The following is a 23,286-nucleotide window of genomic DNA, read 5'->3' on the forward strand; positions in this document are numbered from 1 at the left end:
CAAATATAGCAACGCAATGCTCACCCCTTGCGGCCACTGGAACTGCCCAAAATAACCCCAACGTATGTCTTTTCAGATTGGTATCTTCGGAAGAAAAAAAAATAGCCACAAGGTATGCAAGTGTGACTGAAGCAGTGAAGCTATGCTTAAGCCGTCAATATAAAAATGGAAATAACAATAGAGAACGTGAGAAAGAGAACTTCTCTATGCCGATGCATACAGTATTAAGGAGACACTAAACGACCGTCTCGGACCTCTCGTTCTCAGCAATAACTGGAACAGGGAGCCCACGCTCAGGGCTCTGCAAGACCAATTGCTCATGGCGTCGAGCCCGGAGGAAGTCGCTGATGGCCCGAATTAGGACAAACCATCCAACAATCATCAAAACATAAGAAATCCACTCGCTTGTGGTGATTGCAGCCGCACCACCTCCTCCATCGCCGCCCGAGCTCCCACTCTCGGCCACCTGGTTGGGGTCGAAACTATGGCTATTAGGGTCTGGTGGCGTGATATGCTCGTCTGAACCTCCACCCCCTGAGCTTGACTCGCTACCACCCTTCATATAGAACCCGTATTGCACTAACGTGAGGCCAAGACCAGCCCGGCTTCCGTTCTTTGCGGCGTGCGTCGTGTGAAGGAGGTATGTGAGGAGGAACCCAACTAGTTGGAACGACATGGAGATCATGGCATTCCAAATGAAGGAGAAGATCGAGCCGACCGGCAGCCCATCTACGTAAACTTCATCCGACGAAATGCCGGGCGCCACAATAGTGGTCTCCCAGTATGGCGGGGTCGCATCGGCAGCAGCCTCTTCATATGACTACAAAGAAAGTCGGTCAGAACCAGTCACGCGACAATGGACCAAAAAAAGAACATACCGGAGGCAGATCCTCACTCTTCTCTCCCCGTTCCGGCTTGGCCGCCAAGTTTGCAAAAACTCCGTCATTCGATGAAGGGATATGCCGATTCGAACCCGAACTGGACGTGCCGCCAAGGAAAGGCAATAACGTCGAACTTCGCTGGATTCCTCTAGGCGGCGCGGCATTCGCATTTGAACCGCCCCCGGGTTGTGTTTCACTACCTCCGCCAGACGACGACGCCGCCCCCACCCCTTCAGCTGGTGCCGATGTGTTGTTGCTAGTTTCTGCTGTCGTCCATGAATCCGGCTGCGCCCTCATTAGCCGCTGCCGGTCATCTGGCTCATCGCCGGCCTCCGAGTCGCTGTCATCGAACGCATCGGCTAGTGTTTGTTCTGTGCTGTTTCGGTGTAAAGGGTCATCGTGTAGGAGACGTCTTGAGGAGGGCGAGACGGAACGTGAGCGGAATGAAGGAGGCGGAGACGAAGGAGTAGGCTGCAGGGCGATCGACGGAGGGGCATCATCGTCGTCGTGGGCGTTTACCTGTAAAGTACCACTTAGTAGGGCTCTTAAGAGTTTGGTGCGAATACTCAGGAACGAAGTGGTCCCCGACTCCGCTGAGAGACAATACTTACCCGTTCATAACGCTGCGAGCTCATTACGAGCTGAGCGAGCGGAAGCGCCGGGAGAAGGACTGTCCGTGTGTAAGGAGGGACTTCGGGCGTTGAGCAGGGATTCGAAGAGAGCGAGAAAGTGAGATAGGACTGTATAGGCCGGATGAGAAAGATGAGAGGAAGAGAAGGGAGGGTGGAGGATGGCGATGGATGGATGGATGGCTGACCAACCCGACTGACATGCCTGAGGGCTCCGGCTGACGATCCAATTCGAGGATGCCTGGCTCCTGAGGCGCCCCACTGATCGATTGGATGTGGCTGTGCAGGCGGTAAATCAAACAGCAAGGAGTAGTAAGCCCACCGAGTCACGTGCATATACTTTTTGCCGCATCAGAGGGCTGTAGAGAACGACAAGTGAAACTATAGAGTTCCATCTTATCCTTCTATTCTCGCAAGCAATCTCTACGAGCTGCAATCTAATCTCATAAACCTTCCATAATCCGCGACCCGCTATCTAACCCTTGTGCCGATTTATTGAACGCAAAACTTACCATGGCCGGGACCTCCGTAAGCTCCTTCAAGCTCCAATCAAGCTCGCAAACCATCTTGAGTTTCTAACATACATTCTCTCTAGACAACTGCAGCGCGCCTAACCCGCCTGGCAAAACAATGGCCGACCGACCCAATCCGCCCAGCCTCCGTTTCCGTCCAAACATACCTCCAATCGCGCCTCTCATCACCACCAGAAGCACAAGCACAAGCTACCCAAACCCCCAGCACAAGCACAAACGCAAACACAAGCGGAATTTCCGAGGCTTCCCTCAACGCCTTAGAGTCGCTGTTGGAAAACCGGTATGCGAACAAGTACCCACTGTCAGAGAAGTTACGGCATCCCGCTAGTAACCCGGGCCACTACGATGACCTGCTGAAGGAGTTCGAGGAGGCGCCCAATCGGGATGTCATGGGGAGGGTGTGGAAGAGGCTCGGTGGGTTGTTGAGGCTTCAGTAAGGGTGACGGATATGGACTTGGGTTTGTACATTATACGGTGTTTGTATGAGAGAAAAGACGGATTCATTTATCACCCATCACCCATCTGACGTGGTTATCTAACGGGATATACAGTGTATTTTTACCGCTGGTGCTAAAAGCTATCTCACTATCAGTTCACAATATATACAAACAAGCCGTAATGGGATTGCTAACGCTCGAAAACACAAAACAAGTGCGCCCCAGATACAATGCAAATAAGCCGATGAATATACGAAGCGTTGATCATACCAAAGATGCTGTACCGATGCCACCTCTCACAGCATAGGCTTCACATTATCCGCAACCCTAAACGGCGCCTCAGTCTTAGCGCGGACCTCATCAATTGTGACACCATCCGCCAACTCGATAAGCGTCAACCCGTTGACAAAGTCAACATCCAACACACAGAGCTCGGTGATAATGCGGCTGACACAAGTCCGCCCTGTCAAAGGGAACTCGCATTGCTTAACAATTTTGGGGTTGCCCTTCTTATCCGTGTGCTCCATGGTCACGACGACCTTTGTGGCGGCTGGGTTGGAGACGAGGTCCATTGCGCCGCCGAAGCCCTTGATTTTACCGGGAAGCATCCCTGTGGTTGCGTTAGTATGGTGATAGGGTGGGCTCAAGGTTAGAAGTGGGCTTACAGTTCGCGAGGTCTCCCTTGGCACTCACTTGCATCGCGCCAAGGATAGTCAGGTCAATGCGGCCGGATCGGATCATGCCAAAGGATTCATCGCTGCCAAAGACAGCGGCACCGGGCGCGAGCGTGACTGTCTCCTTTCCTGCGTTGATGAGGTCTGCGTCCTCCTGACCCTTCTTCGGGTAGGGTCCTAAGCCCAGAATGCCGTTCTCAGACTGCAGCTGCACCTCCACTGAAGGGTCGACAAAGTTGGGCGCAAGCATGGGCATGCCGATGCCCAAGTTGGCGTACATCCCGTTCTTGAATTCCTTGGCCGCACGGCGGACAATTCGCTCGCGCTTAGCCGCGGTGTCGCCCTTACCTAGGGCAGCCGCGGTGTCTTCGCCTTCCTCCTTGGCAAATGTGTACTTCTCGATGTTCTTCGGCGCCGTGCTCTGAATAACGCGCTTGACATAAATACCGGGCAGGTGGATAGCTGCGGGGTCGATATCGCCAACTTCAACAATGTGCTCTGCCTCAACAATAGTCATCTTCGCGTTCCGGCCCATGGCACCGTTGAAGTTTGCAGCTGCGTAACGGAATTGGCAGTTGCCGAGTTTGTCAGCCTTCCAGGCCTTGACGAAGGCATAGTCGCCCTTGATAGCCTCCTCCATCACGTAGCTCTTGCCGTCAAAGACCTTGACGTCGCGGGGCTGGCCGTACAGCGCAACGGTGCCGTCAGGGTTGTGCTTGAGTGGCAGCTCGCCGGTCTGGACGACTGTGCCAAATGCAGCAGGTGTGTAAAAGGCCGGAACCCCTGCGCCTCCGGCCCGACACCGTTCGGCTAAGGTACCTTGTGGCGTCAATTCTAGCTCAATCTCGCCGCCTAGATACATGCGCTCGAAGGTCTTGTTTTCTCCCACGTAACTAGCGATCATCTTCTTGATCTGCTTGGACTGCAGCAGAAGGCCCAAGCCAGCTCCATCGACACCGGCATTATTGCTGACGGCTGTTAAACTAGTGATTGATGGGTTGTTCTTCACAGCATTGATCAGGGTGTCTGGCACCCCAGACAGACCGAACCCACCAGCTAGTAGGGTCGAGTTCGATTTCATGTCCTTGATCGCGAGGTCGGCGGAAGAGACGACTTTGTTTATCTCGGAACGCCGAACACTGTTTGAGAAAGCTCGTGCTAGTAGAACTTGGTGCTGCGGGAATCATGGGCTGTCAATTGGTTCCTTAGCATACTGGGGATGGATAGCATACCTTGCTCGGATCGAGCGAAGCACGTCTGGCGAAGCGCAGACATATCGCTGCTGGTAAAGGCATATTGTGGAATAATAGCCAACTTGAGACTATTGTTACTTTGCAGAGTCCAGCAGAAATAGGAGAAGAGGTGAGGAGTCCAGCACAGAGTCGCTGGGGGCAGGCGATATTTACGACCTCGAGCGGCTGGAAGCGGAGCTGCGGAATCGGATCCGCTCTGGGCCCGACCCCGGAACTTCCCCGCATGAGACTCGGAGCACAGACCGAGAGTTGGACATACGAACTACTTATATTTGATTAATAGTTGATATAGTATGTCTAGAGTTTCTGCACCTGAGTTTCTCATGAGGCACTCTTCTCAGCATAGTCAAGTAGTATTCCCCCCAGGCTCGCCGTGTTACCTCAAGTTCAGAGCATCTCTAAGACTCTAATTGTCCATGCCGAGTGCAGTGCGGAGAATGCGGGCGGATCTAGCCTCCCGATCCGCGGGCCACCTTCGGATACTCTACTCCGTAGGCTGGAGACACAAGAGCATGCATCATATACATCATGATATTTGACTATCTCTCGGTCATGATCGTTACCATCGTAAGCAACCCCATATATACATAGCACGATTAGGATAGCTTCCACGTATGCATCACTCGGAGCGAATGCTGCATTAGGTGAGGAGCGATAGCAGCTTGCCCCTCTCTTAGCCCCCAACGGCCTTTGCGCTTTTCCAAGAGACGCGGTCCTCCTGGAGAGCCCAGGACGCTCTTTACCACACAGTCAACAGCGTCCAGATGAGCGGGCGGGTGTACGACCTGCCTACTGGTATCCTTCCGGCCCTGTGTGCGCCTCATCCCAGCCCTTGCGCTTGAGTGGATTCGCAGCCGCGGCGTTCGGTGAGTTTCTCCCCGGCTCTACCATTTCACACCAGTCTTGTCAGTCCCGTTATGTGCCCATGATCCAGTCTTGTCATGATCCGCGAGCATTGGTATCCCTCTTTCCTTCATTTCGGAGTCTGCGCCCTCACCTGGTACACCGCTCTCAGTAACAACCTCATCATATGGTGGCGGACCCATTTCTACGTCTTCTGACCCCTTTGAGGGTGTCACTCCCTCCATAGACGCGGTGCTGCTTGCGCTTGGCCCAGGTGCGCTCTCCGGCAATGTTTCCGCGATTTCTCTTTCTACCGGACTGACAAGTCGATCTTTCATTCTGTCGTGAACGTAAACCAAGAAATACGGGGTTGGAGGGTTTTGGCGATCTTGGCTCTTGAATATTTCATCCAGATCGCTGACTTCAGTCACGTAGGTGTCGTTGTACTTTCGCCAGATGTTGCGCTCAAAGTCGAAGATGTAGATATAGTAGTGCCCGAATTCGACCGACCCATGATGGACAAAGACAGCGTATAGTCGGTAGGCTAACTGCCTACTATAGTCGAATTGGCTGGAGATCATGGCTTGGTATTCCGTGATTTCTTGGTCAAGGACTTATTTTCGAGGTTAGACGTACTTACTAAACATTTAATGAGAGACTTGACTCACCTTTGAGTTCGTCGTGGGCCGCTTGTGCTAGTCGATCGAGCTCCGGGGCGAGCGCAGGGTCAACATTGATTGCATCTCGAGCAGTGTCAGGGTCCTGCTTCATTTCACTGAGATCATTCAGGATATCCCTAGCACTATTTAAGAGCGTTGCAGTGTCTAACCCATCGGATTCCTAATTTCAGATTAGCTCGTTTCAACGACACAAAAACTTGATGGATGCGTACAGTTTGGCGTAGAAGTTCTGATTGACGTGCTTCGAGTTTTCTCACATGATCTTTCCACTCCCAGGTTTGTTTTCGACGGCGCAGGATCTCGGGGTTCAGTGTGTCCATATATCGATCAAGGTAAATGGTCTCCTTGAGGTCTAAATGATGGGTGGACTTGAAAGACCGCTTCTTGACCGCGTCGAACTGGACACGCTGCACTTGGATCTGAAGTATGGGAGGAGCCTTGCTGATGGTAGCATACTGTTCCGCCACCGAGTTCTCGACGCTAACTTTCTGGATATCAAAAGCGCCGTCAATAGCTGCGTATATGTCACGGGGTCCGGTTGCGACATCGATCTTGATGTCACACCACCACTCCTCCTTTGATCGCCGGCCCTTGTCCGACAGAATGTAGGAGGTCGCTTTCCCATAGAACAGACTACAGACAGTCAGCAACCGAGGCCCGTAGGGTCCTAGCGTGATAAACTTACTCCTTTACCTGGTCAAGCTGCTCGCCGTCAGGCGCAATCGACAGCGGCCGAATGGCACACTGACTCTGAAAAAGGACGTTATTGATTACTTCGGTGACGTCTTGCTGTGCTCCTATTTCGACCTCGTCGATAAGCTGCCGCTGAGAATCTACTTGCGGAGTAGGTCGCGGCGGTACGGGTGGAGGCTTATTAGAATCGTCTGATGAAGTTGCTGCAGCCTGAGTATCGCGGCTTTCCGCTCTGGGAGTTGATTCATTAGGCGCGTCGACCATGACAGCGTCATCTTGTGGTGGCTCATTTTCTTTGTCGTCATTTAGAGTGGCTGGTATCTCATTCTTTACTCCGTCAGAGACAAGCGTATCCTCGCTATCTTCGTCACTAGATAGCTTAGTCTTCTCCGGCCCCAAAGCCCGCTCTTGAGTTTCGTTTTCTGAGATTATAGCCGGCGGTCCCAAGGGGCCTAAGACCGGCATTCCGTTGAGCTCGCCGAGCCCGCCGAACTGTCCTGCTGATATTGTTGACCGACGGCGGATGGCGGCCTCGTTAGAAGGGCTGATTAGGGTTAACCGTGCTAGCTCCTGACCAGGGGTGACGAATTCCTTCGGAGAAGAGATCATATCCGAAAACAACACCCTGAGTTCCCTGAGAACTATAACAGTCGCCAATGGTGAGTTCGTGTCAGGTAGGAGGTTGCTGCTTTACTCACATTTCTGAGAACGTTCAATCTCCTTCTTTGAGACGCCACGAGAACCCACTCGCTTTTTCTGGCAGCTCTCTTCGTCCAACTCCATTTTATATTTCTCAAAATCCAAAACCATCTCGCGATAGGGACGAACAGAGAAATAGAACTGCAATAAGCTGTTGAGATAGCAGGTGTTCCCAATGTTTTGCAAGCCAACGGGCCAATTGGACAAATCATGATCAGGTTTCGCTGCGTAACCAGGCACCATGCCGCCCAGCAGCGGGCTGTTCTTTTCCTTGGCAATAATGGCCAGGGCCTGATTATATTTCTCAGCCTGTTCTGGGGCATCATCAACGCAGATCGTGTAGGCAGCCATTATTGCGCCCTCATCTGCATTGCGATCTGGTATCTGCAGTAGCAGGTAGGCATCACCCACATCCATCTCACCAGCTGTCATTTCACCCGTTTTGACAAAGTGCTTTAGTACGTCGGATTTCCGGGCCTCGGCTATCAATTGAACAGCACGCCGCGCAACATCCCTGCAAGACGGGTTATCATTTACCTGTGATCGTGAGGTTAACCCCTAGCCCTAACTGCCAAATGTACGCATATAGTAAGTACCTTTGCTGTAAACATCGTCATGACAAAATCATCCGCAGTATCATCGCTGACTCCAAGGAAAACTTGAGCTTGTTCAGGTGTAGCAATTCCTATTGCATGTGAGTGAGAAGCAAACAGGGAAGGGAAGAGATCCAAGCTTACTGTCTTCCGCCGCGGACTTTATGCGCTCGCTATTCCTACTGTCACCTATCCTCCAGAGTTGCCTGCGGGCTTCAGTCTCCTGAGTGCTAGAGACAGAGCTCAAATAGGCGTAGAACGTTCCAATGATGCTGTCCTCAGTAAGTCGTTGGTCATCGCGACCAAGGCCAAAGTACTTGTATGCTTCGGTGATGTCCGAATCAAGGTATAGATTGCCCTCTGAGCACGCCGTCTCAACAGCACGGTTGATAGTTTCCTCGTCTTCTCCGCCTCGAAGCAATCCTATCTCCTTGAGACATTGCAGATAGCTGGGGCCCCGCCCTCGGTCCACCGTGATTTGGCGAGAAAACGCATCGAGGATCGAAGACGTCGACATATCCTCAACAACACCCAGGTCCTCGTAATATCTAGCTAGCTAGTCAGAGGTAGAGATTGACTGGGCACGGGATGGGGATACTAACGGAGCGTCTGCCATTTGAAACTCGTTTAGTCTCGGCGCTTTGGGGTCTGGGCAGCAATCAGCATATCGGCTCTATTATGGAAGCAGGATACGCACAATCCAATGCATCTACTGCAAAGTACAAGTCATCAATGGCAGGTTGGAAGGTGAAGTCGTCCTGATTGCCCTTTTTCTCTACCGGGGACCGTAACCCTATGAGTGCTGATAGTTCGTAAAAGACATTATCGAGGAAAATCCTCTGCTCGTCAGTGTAAGGTTGGTGCGCCCATGGACTAAGGCGAGGAGGATCCCAGAAGCCATCCAAATCCCTCTGGGTAATCAATCAGCATCATGACTACACGCGCAGGCACAGCCGGAAGTACTTACCCTGAAAGTAAACCCTAGGAATTCGAATAGATCCCGGCAAGGCTCCCCGTTGACACCAAAGCTCATCATAAATCTTTTATTGACTGCAGATATTGGCTTGCTTCGTGGACTGTTATCGAGGGCATCTTTAATATAGGCACGAAGGTTCATTAGCACAGTTATTGGTTGCGGGCGAGCCATGCCTTCCAACCGCCCAGGGTGTAATGCAAAAGCGTCGTCTGAGCGCTTCTTCAGCACCTCAGTGTCTGTCAATAGCCGAACCCAGTAGTCTGAAAGCAGCGGCGAGGCGACTTGTATAGTAATTTGGTATCGACAATAGGGATCTGAGCATTCATAACGGAAGGTCTCCACCACCTGGCCTTTCACTGAAACTGGAGCCTCTTTTTGGCCGCCCATATACCTCCCCCAATACCAAATGAAGTGGTGTATATGTCCGAAGCTTTGGCCAGCTCGTGCGCCAGCGTCCATGCTCTGCTCGAGCAGTAAGTGATGTCGACATTTCGAGCAAATCGCGGATATCTTTGTGACTATACCCGATGCTACCCTATGCTCCCCTTGCGGCGGCCTTATGGTTTGGTTCGCCTTTGTGACATAGCTATGACTGCAAGCTGATGGGGAAATGAAGTGCTGCGGTCCTTGGCAATGCTCGGGATAGACAGGGGGCACTTCGGCGAGGAGGTTACGGCCGGTCCCTGGCGGATGGGCTGGATCGTAGTCGATTATATCTCGTATAAGACGAGGGGCTGTCTTGCCTAAAGTATATTACCAAAATATGAGTATAGAGCGGTCCAAGTGTTCGGTGAACTACCAACCTGGCCTGCGAGCAGACGACATCCCTCCTGTATTAAGGTAGAGACCGGTCCGTGAGCTGTAAGATCGTTTATGGCACTTCCATGTAGATAGGCAAGGACGCTTATGTTGCACTCTGCGCCGATTTGACTGTTCTCTAGGTAGAACTATTCGATCGCTGGAATGTTGTTGAAACGACGAATCGCGGGGAGGGCTTGACACTTGATCGCTAGATATACCTCCGAGTGCACGACCACAACAAAGATTCGCTCAAGATCCAAACCTTAAGATTTAATCGCTCCGCAGCTTCGAATAGCAAGTAGGACAGTGAAAAAGAAGGCCTAGGGCCTGTATCGTCTGGTCATATCTACTGCCGACATCATATGGACTTAAGGCAGGTGAATCGGGCGGTGTTTGGCGGCAGAAACTCCAACTCCCAGCACCCGTCATCCACCACAACCTACTTCGTTCAGGTCCATTTTGAGCTCCAGAGAATCGTTTCTCAGCAGCAACCGCCATCATGGGTGCATCCGCGGACGACCACCATTATCACCCCCAGGACACCATCGCGAGGACGATGAGGACCACCGGGCTTACGGGTTCCGTGGGTCTCTTCGCCTCCGCCGTCCAAAACACCCTCGCCCGGCAGAACGTGGGACCATGGGGAGTTTTCACGAGGACTGGTGCTACAATTGGTATCCTTGGTATGCTATGATTGATGACGATTCGTTGGGTTTTGGACGGCTTACTGACTCAATTGTTCAGCCGCTATGGGAGGTACCTATGAGTTCGTAAAGACATCATCCGCCAACCTGCGAGAGAAAGAAGACCACTGGAACGTCGCTCTTGGTGGTTTCTTCTCCGGCGCCATCCTCGGTCTGCGCGGTAGGTCTCCAATCCTGCCAGGCGAGCGTTTTTGCTGAATATTGTAGCCCGCACATTTCCCGCTCTTCTCGGATACGGCGCGGCGTTGGCCACCGCAATGGGAGGATTTGAGTACACTGGTGGATCATTGTTCGGCAAAAGGAGGGACCCTAACGTTGACGAATTCGAGCGCCGGGAGAAACTGAGGACGCAATGGAGGACCCCCGGTGAACAGACCCTGGCCGAGCTTGGTGAGGGACGAGGTATGTTGCTGAAGAGAACTCTTCCCGTACATTGAATACGCTCTACTAACATATACCCAGGCATCTATGGCCCCGGGTACGCAGAGAGACGGCGCGAGCGTATTAAGGAGGCGTACGGAATCGACGTCCCTACCAGTCACCCTGCCGCTTCATAAATTCGGTTTGTCGGCGTCTCTTGTCTGTAAAATTACCTGCACTATATCAAATGGCTCGTCAAGCACACATACAATAAATGGTTTCTTTGTTATCGGCATCTTTACCTTCTGAGCCTATCAGAGCCGCCGGCCAATCAGAGTGCCGCTTTATCAAATCATGGAGTTCCGGGTATAAAAATGAGATGAACTGAACACGGCTCACTACGCTTTCAACCCTTTCCGGACTGCTGCGGGACATACTAAATAGCACAGCCAGACCGTCTAGAACGTCAACGGGGTGGGTGGGTGATTATCCGGGCTCCGAATGTCAACCCGTCAACGGTCAATGTCCGGAACACGGGGTACAACCACATACGATTTATCCCCTGAATCCTGAGACAAACGGCGATAGGGATAGTGGAACTTGACGAACTAACAGTGACAGCTGTCAGCTCGCCATCTCCTTCCTTGGGGGCAAGGGCTAGAACTGCGCCCGTACTTTGTGCCTTCTCCTAACTTAATCCAAACCGACAATCTACTTACAACAAGGGTGCCATGTAGCAGATTTAGGGGTTCAAGAACGGAGTTCTGGAACAAACCGATTCTTCCGTCCCCGACTCCCCTGAAGGGAATGTGCGAACGGTACGTACCTTAAAAATCCTATATTTAGCTGTGGAGTGCAGAAGCATAACGTGCTGGACCTGCGTTGTGCAACTTCAGCTTGCGATATCACATTACTACTTACTCCGTACTAGCTCCTTATTACTTTGATATTCATCGCTAAGCTAGGATGTAAAGGCATCTCGAGAAAATCAGAATCCGGCAGCAAAATGGTCTATTGACAGGGGCTGACGGAGGCCAAAGTGAGGCAGCCCCCCTTGAGCCGTATCCAGTATTGATACCGTGCAGTTTGAAGCGACAAATTTTGCTCGTCGCGTGGAAAGCTCTTGACTGAGAATAATGATTCAGGACTCAGGACTCGCAGTAAAGCCACACGGCATTATTCGGCAACATGATACTTTTGCTGAATCATGCTCCAAGTCTCCAGCCAACTATATGAGACTTTGAGAGCTGAGAACCTGAGACGAACTGCATGGATCGACAGAACTTCGGAACTTTCTCTGGAACGAACGGTGATAATCAGCGATGGATGCACGGGGCATGACGTAGACACTAGCCACCGGGGACTCGGGAACAACTCCAATGCCCCCAAGCGGCAGAGATCAGCTCTCCTTTTCCAAATCAGCCAGAGTTTGATGAGATTTGCCACCATCATGCAGCGCGAAAGGGATGGCTTCTGATCAAGGGAGATTGCTGTGGGCTGGCTCTCCACTACATTTTTATGGCGATTGGGCCTCCCTGTAGACCATAGCCACACTTTCAATGTCCGACTCCCAAAGATGGCCCCTCCAAGCCACGCTGGGCCGTAAGGGGTGGCTCATTGCGTTCAATAATCACAATTTGTGAAGGCTATTGTGTACAAATAATGCTGTAGATCGCTCTCGGGGCGTTCACTGTTGATTTTGTTTGAATCTCCTGAAGATGAGCCTTGGCTTGGGAAATTAGAGTGGGCTTATAGAGTACTTCGTAGGCAGCGGGATTTCTCCTGATTCACGATCTAAGAATATCGCGAGACGCAAGCTTCAGCCTTAATCAGGCTGACCTTATCTGAGGCGATAATAGACTGTATTTGTACCCTATCCGGACTGCGATAAGGTGGTATCTCGAGGTACCAAGCAGTATCCTCTACTCATGGGTACGCACATATGGCATGGATAGATCAAAGCTACTCGGAGTCCGAATGATCAAATGCGCGAACAGATCGGGATCCTCGATCTCATGGGTCCGGAGATTCCGTCCGCTTGGAACTCTAGTGTAGTCGCAACTTGCCAGTGTTCGTCTTGGGCGTCATCAGAAGGTCGCATCCGGGTCGACGTCATCCGCTTTCTTTCCTGTTCTTAACTGCTGAACCCCTCCTCTGGGCCTATATCCATTTCATCATCCAAGGAGGACTTGCATCTCCATCCATAGTTCCATCCCTCCTTTCCCTGGTCTGGTGGGCCCCATACATAACCGCATCCGATCGCCCAGGCACTTTTTGCTGACGGCTTCTCCTGACATTGATTGCTCTCCTCTCCTTGCGACACTTGGGACTCGGGAGTAATCTGCCTGCGATTACGAATTGCCGCCGGCCTCCTAGTTCGCAGACTACCCAACTCTAGTGACCGGCTAGGCACAAAAAAGTACCCCCGCAAACCGTCCGCTCCAGGCCTTGCCAGCCATCCATCGGCATCACTAAATTGACAATCTCCGCCGCCCGTTCGCCTGGTAACCAACCGCGCCCCCAGAAGGAGTAAAAGGCGAAAAGGGTCATTCCCTCCCCATCTTGATCACCATTTCGATCTTCTTTCTTGTTTATCTTGAACCTGTCTGCCTGCTGTCTTCGCCCTCTTCTGTCTCCTGTGATTGCTCGGTTTCATTGATGTTGACGCGCAATCTGGCTTGCACCGCCCCTGTTTGCCTCTGAGGTACTACTGCCTTTAACCTCCCTCCTCGCCTCTTTCGCATTCTTAGTACAACCCCGCCATGGCTATGGCATTGCGATCGCAAACCCCTATACAGGACCCATTCGCACCATCTTCACACCTTCCCGACACACTTGCCCCAGGTCGCAGTTACGGCACACGATCAGGCTCGCGGCCCAACTCTTACGCCGGTAGTACTTCTGGATTTAACGGCGCCCACGCTGCTGTTGATCCCTCACCACTCACCAATTACGGGCGCTTCCACGAGGAAATGGACGCCATGAGTATGCGCGGCCCTGCAGAAGGGCCATCAAGCATCCAACGGTCACAGTCTGTGATGTCTCACTCGCGTGCCGCCACGCCAACCCGATCCGGCACTCTGAAAAAGAAGTCATCCCTGAGTAAAAGGGGCAGTTTGCGCCGCAGCGGAAGTCGCAGGAGTATGCGCGCCGGCAGTGTGCGAAGTTTGGCTCTCGGCGACAGAGAGAAGTATGCAGTGGATGGCGAGGAAGACGTCAACAGCGCTTTCTACATTCCCGTTCCGACCAGCGGCAATCCGACGGAGGTTCTGGCAGAGCGCTTTCAGGGTACGTTAAAATTGACATTATTCGTATAATCAACTTGCTAACTGAGTTATTAGCTTGGCGCAAGGTCCTTAAGGATCTAATTGTGTTTTTCAAGGAGCTTCAGAAGTCATATGAAGCGCGCGCGAAGCTCTATCTTTCTACAACTAACATCATGAACAACACGACGCTTCCCTCGACATTTCTCAAATCAGGCGGTCTTGGCGATGCGAATGAAATTCTGACGGATTTCCATCGGCAAGCGCACTTTGAGATGAACAAAGCTGCAGAGGTGGAGAGTGAAGTTATCAACCAGCTAGTAGGGCTCCGAAACGACCTACAAAAGAAGACCAAGGAGATCAAGGCGCTATCCGGGGACTTCAAAAACTCTGTCGATAAGGAAGTCGATAGCACTCGAAAGTCGGTTCGACATTTGCAAGAGGCATTGGGGCTGGTTGATACAGACCCATCCGCTACGTCTGGCAAGGGTGACCCCTTCATTGTGCGCCTTACCGTCGAGAAGCAGATTGAAAAGCAAATTGAGGAGGAAAACTACCTTCATCGGGTTCGTTTACTGTCAGGGTTTCTCTAACAACTCGCTAACTCACATGCTAGGCTTACCTGAACCTTGAGAGCTCTGGCCGTGAGCTCGAATCTATCGTGGTGAGCGAGATTCAGAAGGCTTACAATGCCTATGCTGGTATCATGAAGCGAGAAGCAGAACAGACGCTTGATACGGTAGACAAACTTCGCGCAGGCCCGATCTCAATGCCACACGACCATGAATGGAATTCATTTGTCGCAAACACGGACGAAATGGTGGACCCGCGCATCCGAATCCGTGACGTTGACAGTATCACGTACCCTGGTAAGGAGCATCCGGCGGCTGCGGAAGTAAGGTCAGGAATGCTGGAGCGCAAGAGCAAGTATCTTAAGAGTTACGCTCCTGGATGGTTAGTCTACTTCTCCACAGAACCGTCAGATTTGCTAATGCTGTTGCAGGTATGTTCTGTCACCAACTCATCTCCATGAGTTTAAGTCGGCCGATAGAGTTGCCTGGCAGACGCCGGTGATGTCGTTGTACCTCCCGGAACAGAAGCTCGGATCGCACTCGCAGCCGGACTCGACGTCGCACAAATTCATGTTGAAAGGACGACAGACGGGAACTATGCACCGCGGTCACTCGTGGGTGTTCCGGGCCGAGTCTTACGAGACAATGATGGCCTGGTACGAGGATATCGAGCGGATGATCAACATGACTGGAGAGGCTCGGAATGCGTACGTCAGGCGACATGTACGTACCGTCAGTGGTGCTAGTTTCCGGAGCAGCAGTGACGGAGTAATGGATGAAGACGAAGCAGATCGAACCCCCTACTCTGCCGGATCAGTAGTGATTCCGCAGGAGCGCCCAACGTCCCAGCGACAGCCAGGTGGCAAGTTCCCTAGTGATGTGAACATCGACCGTCACTTACACGCGCCATTGTCCCCTTCAAGCGGAGAGAGCTCGGGAGAGAAGGATTTGCTGGCGGCAGCAGGATCGTTGCCCGATGGTGCCCACTTTGCCGGCACAGGCGACCGCTTCTACCCTGACCGAGATGTGAATTCAATTCAACACTCGAACCAAAGCCGATCTGCAAGTGCAGCTGGGGCGCCCCGGTTTCCCATTGACGGATACGATCATCCCTCTGAGAAATGGATGACCACATCTGATTCTTTCAACCGCCACAGCCAGCAGTTTCCCCAACAGACGCCTGCCTCCATAAACAACCAGACAGCTTTCAACTCCAACAATGCGGACACCACAAACTCCATCTTTGTTGCTGGACTCGGCTCTACTTCTGCCCAGGACCAGGCGGCGGCTCGCCAGCGGAACCGCGGTGAAACCACATCAACTGCTTTTACAAACACCAACGTGACAGACTACACGCACAGCACTGCTAACACCATGCCAACGTCCGTTGAAGAGGAATCTGACGATGACCTCGAATCCGTGAAGCAGACCCCTCGAACGTCGATCCCCAACAGCATGCGCAACTCGCTGGACATTCCCAAGAGGCCCAGCGCGCAAACCCAGAACAGCATCTCAACCATTGAGTTGCACATTCCCGGGCATTACCCGCCTCAGCAAGCGGCTGCATAAACCGACTTATCTGAACGGGGAAGCGTACGGAGAAGGTAGAATTGTGGAAGATGGCGGATCGCCTAATCCACATTCTATCTAAATTTTCCTTTGTGTATGACTTTCCTATGTTATTTACGTTTTCCTATGTGTCTTGTTCGCTTGCGATGTCATGATTTTTTTTTTTTTGGATATGGAACTGTTTATTTCCCTTCACTTGTACATTATTACCCCATTGTTGATATCCCGCTTCAAGTTTTTGATGCTGCGTTTGAATCTATCTGTCAGTATTTGCTGCTATGGTTGGTCGCGCGTCTTCCCAGATTGATGGATGCCGGTCTTAGGGCAGTGCAGAGCACACATCCTACCTGCCCCAAGTCTATGTTTGGGTTTAGTCCTTATATATCTCTCCAGATGACGAGTATGAATTTTATGCCATCTATCTCGCATGCAATTCCTTCCTCTTGACTTGCTACGTACATCACCTGGTCTAACCTTCTCTCCGTAGCACCCCTGATACATATGTATACGACCTCGGGACCCTAGAAAGCAACCCTTGGAAGCGATCCTCCAACTACGTAGTTACCACCCTAGTCTCAACCTCTACCCCGCCTTTCCGCATGCAACCCTGGTCCTGATCGCCACGGGTAAAGAAGGCACATTAGCCGCCGGGCTGCATCTGCCATCCTCTGAGCTGTGATCTAGATGCCAGCCGGGGATCTCTCGGCCCCGAAAGAATAACCCAAAGCCCACGGGGCGCGTCGCGGAGGCTCGGAGCAGCGGCGTAAACGGTCGGCAATTGGTGGAGGAATGGAAGGGGCCAGGGTGCTCGTGCTATTGATGGCCCGAGATGCCCCGCAGTCCCACCAGTCGCGGGTGCGTGTGGCTTCTCCGGGATCCCGCCGAGTTGCAATTATGATAATATTTGATGATGGGTCGTATCTCGTTTACGTTGCCTGTTGGAAAATGGAGTGGCGATTTCGAAGACTTGGTATTGGTAGAGAGGGAGGAGGGGTTGTTTTAGTCCTATGGAGTATACGGAGTATACGGTAGGGCTTCTACGGTAGGTGAGGAGCGTGATTGAAGGATCTCAGTAGAAAATAATATTTCCGTCTATCATAGTTCATGTCGAAGTCCAAGGCCAATTTATGTAAGAGAAAACAAGGAAAAAGAGTAGAAGACAGGGGCGTTATGTACATGCAATCATAATTGTCGTTCAAGACTTTAATGGTTGCCATTTGTCGCAGGCTTCTCCTCTGTACCGGGGGCAGGGAGGCTTCGAGCGGGTGCGGGGTTCAGGATCGAGGCGGCAGGAATCAGGGGCGCAGAGGGATTAAGTTCGAGACCGAAGCCAGGCTTATCGAGAATCGAGACGTCCAGGTAGCCATTCACAGGGATGGGCTCGTTAGTGAACAGGTTGCCGAACACGGGCTCGACGGTGTGTCCGTCCGCCGAGTTGGCGAGGTATTCCTGGAAGGGTGTGTTGGGCTGTGAGACGACGAAATGGTAGGAGTAGGGGCCCGAGGCGTGAGGAACGACAGGAAGGTCATAGGCTGCTGCTAGGGCAGAGACCTTAAGCAGTTCTGTCAGTCCACCAAGCCACATGACGTCGGGCTGGATGATGTCGACGTTGCGGCCCTCGACGAGCTTGCGGAAGCCGAAGCGGGAGTACTCGTGCTCGCCGGTTGTGAACTTGACGGTTGGGTGTGCACGCTTCAGGAGCGCCTGGCCGTCGAAGTCGTCGGGGCTAAGGCACTCCTCCCACCAGTCGATGTGGAGGCCCTCCTGCTCGGCGCGCTTGACGAGCTCGATGGTGTAGGGGACGTTCAGGGACATGTAGCAGTCGACGCGGAGGGGGAAGTTGGGGCCGACGGCTTCGCGCTGTTTGCGAAGGTACTCGACGTTCTTGAGCAGGCCTTCGACACCCTCGTCGGGCCCGTGGGGGAGGGCGACCTTGGCACCGACGAAGCCGGCCTTCTTCGCGGAGGCTGGCTGGGGACCTGTGCAGTAGAAGTCGAGGCGCGAGCGAGTGGCGCCGCCGATGAGTTTGTAGACGGGCTCGTTGCGGATCTTGCCGACGAGGTCCCAGAGGGCGAGGTCGATGACGGAGATGACAGCGATGGGAAGACCCTTGCGTCCATAGAACATGGAGGCGCGGTACATCTTCTCAAAAAGCTCGTTGACGTCGCGGGGGTCTGTCATGTTGATCAATTAATGTCTTGAGTCTTTCCGGGATGGTATATAGTTCGGCATACCTGCGCCAATCAGGAACCGCTCGAAGTGCTGGTGTGCCAGCCAGCAAGCAGGAGGGCCACCAAAGCCAGTGGCAAAGCCCTTGGTCCCGTCGGTAGCTTCAATCTCCACGCAGAAGGATCCCAGCACGTTGATACCCCAGGATGTTCGCGAGCCCCGGTATTGCGCCCATCGAGTCATGGGGGTGGAAATGTCGCTGTCGATTAACCAGTGGCCACCTTTGACCTGGTTCAAGTCAGTAGACGTCAATTGGCCAAAAGGGAGTATAGCATACGTTGTGGTAGTCACCACCGGATCCAACGCCATCGATCACGAAAGTGCGGATCGTCTTGATGCGGGGAAATGATGCGGTAGCCATGGTGACAATAACGGAGGCAGGCCAGAAACCAGTCTATAGGGAAAAGGGTGAGATGAAGCAGGAAAGTTCAAAGTAAGAAGGGCACCACGAGGACAGACGCGGTTATTTGAGGGCGCCGAGAGCTGGACCAAACAGAGGGGCAAGGCGAGGTACTTGTCGGAGCAAGTCCTATGCTCGGGGCAATGCTCCCCCGAGATCAGCGACGGGAGACATGGAGAAAAACAGCCAGCCGGCTAATGGGTTGGGCTCGGTGCCGGCTGGAAGAACGCGCTTCGCTCCCCCTCTTGTATGGCGGCATCTGAGTTCCTCCATGTCCGTATCTGCATCACGAGGCCTGGCTTTCATGGTTGTAGAGGAGATGCTGTAGAGAGTGTGGAGGTGCCAAGCTCGTGTTTTTGCGGGGGTTATGCGTGGCTGGGTATGCCGGATTAGTCAGGCTATGCATGTAATGCCTCAGGGCTCAGGCACCATGCACCCCCAGCTCCCCACAATACTGGCAGAGAGAGGCATGTGCTCCGTCTCCGCTTGACTCTTCTTCCCTCTCCCCGGATTTCTCTTTCCTCACCACCCAAAGGGCAAGGGAAAAAAAAAAAGGGATCTGGCAGTCTGGACTTGCGGGGCTTCCAATTATCATCATCCATCGAGACCCGCCTCTTATCTTGCCGATCTGACGCCGTTCTCTCTCCCGCTCATTATGCGTTTCCGCTATTGATGGTTGCAACTCAACCTCGCTACTCACCATGCCGAACCCTGTGCCCGCAGCGGTACCGCAACAGTCCCCGCCGCCCGCTGTAAACCCGGTCTTTGATCAGGATAAAGATCACAGTGCCGACGAGTCCTGGTCGGCTGTTGACAGTGACACTGGCCTTGCTCAAAATGGATCCTCGCGTGGCTTGAAACGCAGGCGGCCACTCACAGTCTCGTTAGTAAACCCCTAACCCTCGGGATATCCGAAATGGTACACCTGCTTTGCAGTGTCTTTGCATAATCACCAACATGCCCTATCCTTCGTTTGAAGTGCTAGACTAACAAGGCTTAGATGTGAATTATGCAAGCAGCGGAAGGTCAAGTGTGGTATGTGCCCTGATTCCGTCATGCATTGGTATCTAACGATCTAGACCGGGCTCAACCAAGTTGTGGGTGGTGCACCCGAAATGGCCAGGTGTGTGAGTACAAGGAAAGGAAGAAGCCTGGTCTTCGTGCAGGATACGGAAAGGAGCTGGAACAGCGCCTTGGTATGGTTATCCTGGTTGTCCTTGTTATCAATCATGTGTCATCTTTCTGACATATACTAGACCGTTTAGAAGATATCATTCAAGCGCAGGCCCGTCTCATCGAGACGCATATTCTTCAAGGCCAGCCGCGGCTGTCAGTGTCTCATGATGTGCACCAGCCAGGATCTCTGTCCTATAGTTCGCCATCGGAGCCTTCTGCAGCACACGGGCCCAGTCCACGGAACCCATTCTACTTCCACGAGCCATCATCTATGCCCTCGGCTCCGCGTCCACCAGAGCCTTCCACCACAAGCCCAACGGATGTGTCTGTGAAGAACTCGATCCAGAGCCAAATCACCAATGGTCTTGCTCCGGTAGCAGCCTTACCACAGATCACCAACACTACCGCGCAGAACGACTACAACGATAATGAGTCCTCCTTGAAAGTGCCCGTCAGTTTGTTCTCCAATCAAGAGCAGTCGTTCTCTGACCCCGAGCTCGATCTTCCACCTTATGACCTGCTGTACGCGCTTGTGGATCTCTACTTCGAGCACCTTAACACCTGGTGCCCCATTCTTCATCGCCGAACGACATTGGACACTTTCTTTGGCCCTACCCCTCTTGAAGAAGCTGACCGCATGGTGCTATATGCAATTGTTGCAACAACTCTTCGCTTCTCCAGTGACAGTCGACTCACCGAACAAAATCGAAAGCGGTACCATGACTCTTCCAAGCAGAAAGTCCTGCTTTATGGCCTTGAAAATTCGTCAGTCAAGGCACTTCAGGCTTTAGTGATCCTTGCCCTCGATCTAGTCGGGTCATCTAATGGTCCACCTGGTTGGAAGCTACTGGCATTAATCACAAGGTCAGTGGTTCAGCTGGGACTAGCTGTTGAGTCCAAGTCAACCCTTATCTCTCCGCTGTATCCTTCAATATATACCTTACGGGCCGTTACTCTTCCCGAGGCCGAATCGTGGATTGAAGACGAGGGCAGACGCCGGCTCTTCTGGATGGTGTACCTTCTTGACCGTTATTCTACCCTTGCAACCGCTTTCGACTTTGCTTTAGATGACAAAGATATTGACCGCAAACTTCCATGCAAAGACGAATATTTCATCAAAAACCAGCCCGTCGAGACGAGGTGGTTCCAATCCTCAAATGACCGCCCAGACCATCTCATTCGTTCGGAGAACGTTGGCTCATTTGGACTCTATGTGGAAATACTCGGTATTCTCACACGGATACATGCGTTCCTCAAACGACCTGTCGATATTGGAGCTCTGTCGGATGTCGAGGAATGGCAAGCCACATATCGCAAACTAGATAGCGAGTTGACCACCTGGGAATTCAACCTCCCCACCGAGTATACCTACGAGAATGCATCTCGAGCGTTCAGTGGCTCCAAGCACAAAGGGCACCACTGTGATTGGGTTCAGCTACATTCTGTTTACCAAACGTGAGTCAGAGTTTTTAAAATGGTTACAGTTTTGACTAACCTCAATGATGGAATAGGGCGGTAATCAGGCTCCATTCCTCCGCTGCATATCCCACTACACGGTCCCCGATCTTCACGCCATCCTACAGTGCGAGTCAGCGTTGCTTGCTTGCGGTTGACAATATCCTTTCTGTAACTCGCTTTGTGGTGAACAACAATATATTGGACAAACTTGGGCCGCCTTTTGCATTTACTCTTTGGGTCTCGGCTCGGTTGCTGCTTGTCCACGGATCCACAATCGCCCATACAGTCAGCCCCGACATCGTCTTCATCGTTGACACTCTGTCTCGAATGGGCAAATACTGGAAAGTTGCAGAGCGGTACAGCACAATCCTGCAGAGAGTCCTTGATGAATATGGTGAATACCAGCAAGCTGGCGCAGTTGATGGTGATCGATCCACGCCCTCTTCCGTCAAAATTTTAGCAGATATGCGCCGGTGCGCCTTCGACCTGGACTTTTTGATATCGCGGCAACCCCGTTCGTCGCCAACCGCTAGTCAAGCAGCAGCTCCGACAGCAGGGATGCCTTCCAGAAGCCTAGCTCCGAACGAATTGGAATATCTAGACGTATTCGGCTTCTTTAATGTCCCGCGCGTACCCGCCGGTCGAACGCCTGATATCACCGGCCTTGACATGGCCGAGGCTGTGAACAATCCTATGTCGATACCTGGTTTGACCGGCACTGGAAATTCGAATCCTATGGGTGTGGACAATGCTTCAGTCAATACGAATGAGTTTAATATCACGAATTATCTGATCCCAACTCCTGAGACAGACTGGCTGTTTCGGCCTGGAGGTTGATAACACCCAGAAAGGAACTCATTCTCATTTCGAGAACACCGTCATACAACCGGACCCCGAGCTATATGGCGCCCTACCCACAGCATGGTGCATTATGTTACTTTGTTGCACTATATTGGCCGCCTTGGTACAGCTGGAATATCATTCCAAACCGCGTCTTTGGACGTATAACCCTAAGCTTCCTTTGTTGAGGCCGCTCCAAGAATACCTCCTTGGGTCAGTTGTGGTTTCACACTCACCCGCCGTGAATGCCAACTCAGCAGAAGACCAATTATGCCTCTTCATAGTCAGGGCGTGCAAGTTAATGGCTGATCTGGGTCAACGATAACGCCGCCACGACCACACCACCCGGCCTAGTCTCAGGCTAATGCGCCTCCAGGGAGCATTATTCTGTAGAAGACTGGCGTCTTCACATTGATCCTGATAGCCGGATCAAAAGCTTCTCGCATATACATATACTCGCCGCATGAAAATACCTGGGCAACTTACTTTAACATGATACCACGATATTATACCCAATCTATGCCTTTACGTTGCTCGTATTCAATCGGATGCCCTTAATAGCCAAAATAGCCCATAATGATGATCAGCTATCAGATCCTCCTCATTTCCAATACTATATGGAGCCATAGTTATACATATTAAGCCTTCCTGTCGGTGTATACTCATCATTGTTCGTCCTGTGATCCAATTATTAGGTCGCAAAGCAAAGCAGCAAGCCAAAGCAGTTATGCTATAGAGGGGCAATGTGCGAACTGCGGGCTCTCTGAATGTTAGATCATATCAATACGTTGCTTTGGAGGCTTCGTGGTGGAAGATATACATCCGTTGTTTACTAGGCTTAAGTCAGACACCGCGGAATATCCTGCTCCAAATTGAAAGATCTAAGGACCAGCCCTGTATGAACACTTAATGAAGAGTCGAAACAGAAAAAAGTCTGAACAGAAACTGAGTGGACAACCCCTCACAGTGCCCCAAACGTACAGCCACACGATACATCTTTCCTCACAGGACTGACTTTCACAA

The 23,286-nt window shown here is 52.2% G+C and overlaps 7 protein-coding genes across 7 annotated transcripts; 3 read left to right on the plus strand and 4 right to left on the minus strand.

The window, feature by feature from the left end:
* Positions 1–235: 235 nt before the first annotated feature.
* DSM5745_10874 (metal homeostatis BSD2 family protein) lies at positions 236–1,516 on the minus strand (the record flags this gene model as incomplete). The annotated part of the gene is made up of 3 exons (XM_026752890.1): positions 236–820; positions 879–1,400; positions 1,493–1,516. 3 exons carry the CDS (start codon positions 1,514–1,516, stop codon positions 236–238), a joined length of 1,131 nt encoding a protein of 376 aa, XP_026598528.1.
* A 1,260-nt stretch (positions 1,517–2,776) lies between these two features.
* DSM5745_10875 (3-oxoacid CoA-transferase) lies at positions 2,777–4,449 on the minus strand (the record flags this gene model as incomplete). Its single annotated transcript, XM_026752891.1, has 3 exons — positions 2,777–3,090; positions 3,146–4,328; positions 4,387–4,449. 3 exons carry the CDS (start codon positions 4,447–4,449, stop codon positions 2,777–2,779), a joined length of 1,560 nt encoding a protein of 519 aa, XP_026598529.1.
* An 842-nt stretch (positions 4,450–5,291) lies between these two features.
* DSM5745_10876 (ubiquitin-specific protease UBP2) lies at positions 5,292–9,062 on the minus strand (the record flags this gene model as incomplete). The annotated part of the gene is made up of 10 exons (XM_026752892.1): positions 5,292–5,863; positions 5,919–6,090; positions 6,143–6,563; positions 6,616–7,264; positions 7,322–7,859; positions 7,919–8,007; positions 8,060–8,463; positions 8,518–8,563; positions 8,613–8,826; positions 8,883–9,062. 10 exons carry the CDS (start codon positions 9,060–9,062, stop codon positions 5,292–5,294), a joined length of 3,285 nt encoding a protein of 1,094 aa, XP_026598530.1.
* Positions 9,063–10,191: 1,129 nt separating this feature from the next.
* On the plus strand, positions 10,192–10,953 carry DSM5745_10877 (uncharacterized protein; the record flags this gene model as incomplete). Its single annotated transcript, XM_026752893.1, has 4 exons — positions 10,192–10,375; positions 10,437–10,556; positions 10,604–10,798; positions 10,859–10,953. 4 exons carry the CDS (start codon positions 10,192–10,194, stop codon positions 10,951–10,953), a joined length of 594 nt encoding a protein of 197 aa, XP_026598531.1.
* Positions 10,954–13,518: 2,565 nt separating this feature from the next.
* DSM5745_10878 (SLM1 family PH domain-containing protein) lies at positions 13,519–16,160 on the plus strand (the record flags this gene model as incomplete). The annotated part of the gene is made up of 4 exons (XM_026752894.1): positions 13,519–14,044; positions 14,098–14,585; positions 14,636–14,973; positions 15,023–16,160. 4 exons carry the CDS (start codon positions 13,519–13,521, stop codon positions 16,158–16,160), a joined length of 2,490 nt encoding a protein of 829 aa, XP_026598532.1.
* Positions 16,161–17,363: 1,203 nt separating this feature from the next.
* On the minus strand, positions 17,364–18,750 carry DSM5745_10879 (L-rhamnonate dehydratase; the record flags this gene model as incomplete). Its single annotated transcript, XM_026752895.1, has 3 exons — positions 17,364–18,334; positions 18,395–18,617; positions 18,667–18,750. 3 exons carry the CDS (start codon positions 18,748–18,750, stop codon positions 17,364–17,366), a joined length of 1,278 nt encoding a protein of 425 aa, XP_026598533.1.
* Positions 18,751–19,490: 740 nt separating this feature from the next.
* On the plus strand, positions 19,491–22,260 carry DSM5745_10880 (putative C6 transcription factor; the record flags this gene model as incomplete). The annotated part of the gene is made up of 5 exons (XM_026752896.1): positions 19,491–19,672; positions 19,790–19,824; positions 19,869–19,985; positions 20,046–21,420; positions 21,477–22,260. The coding sequence occupies 5 exons, from the start codon at positions 19,491–19,493 to the stop codon at positions 22,258–22,260; spliced, it is 2,493 nt and encodes an 830-aa protein (XP_026598534.1).
* Positions 22,261–23,286: the final 1,026 nt, after the last annotated feature.

Source organism: Aspergillus mulundensis, assembly GCF_003369625.1.
Source record: "Aspergillus mulundensis strain DSM 5745 chromosome Unknown scaffold_17, whole genome shotgun sequence".
In the NCBI taxonomy this organism is placed as follows: Eukaryota; Fungi; Ascomycota; class Eurotiomycetes; order Eurotiales; family Aspergillaceae; genus Aspergillus; species Aspergillus mulundensis.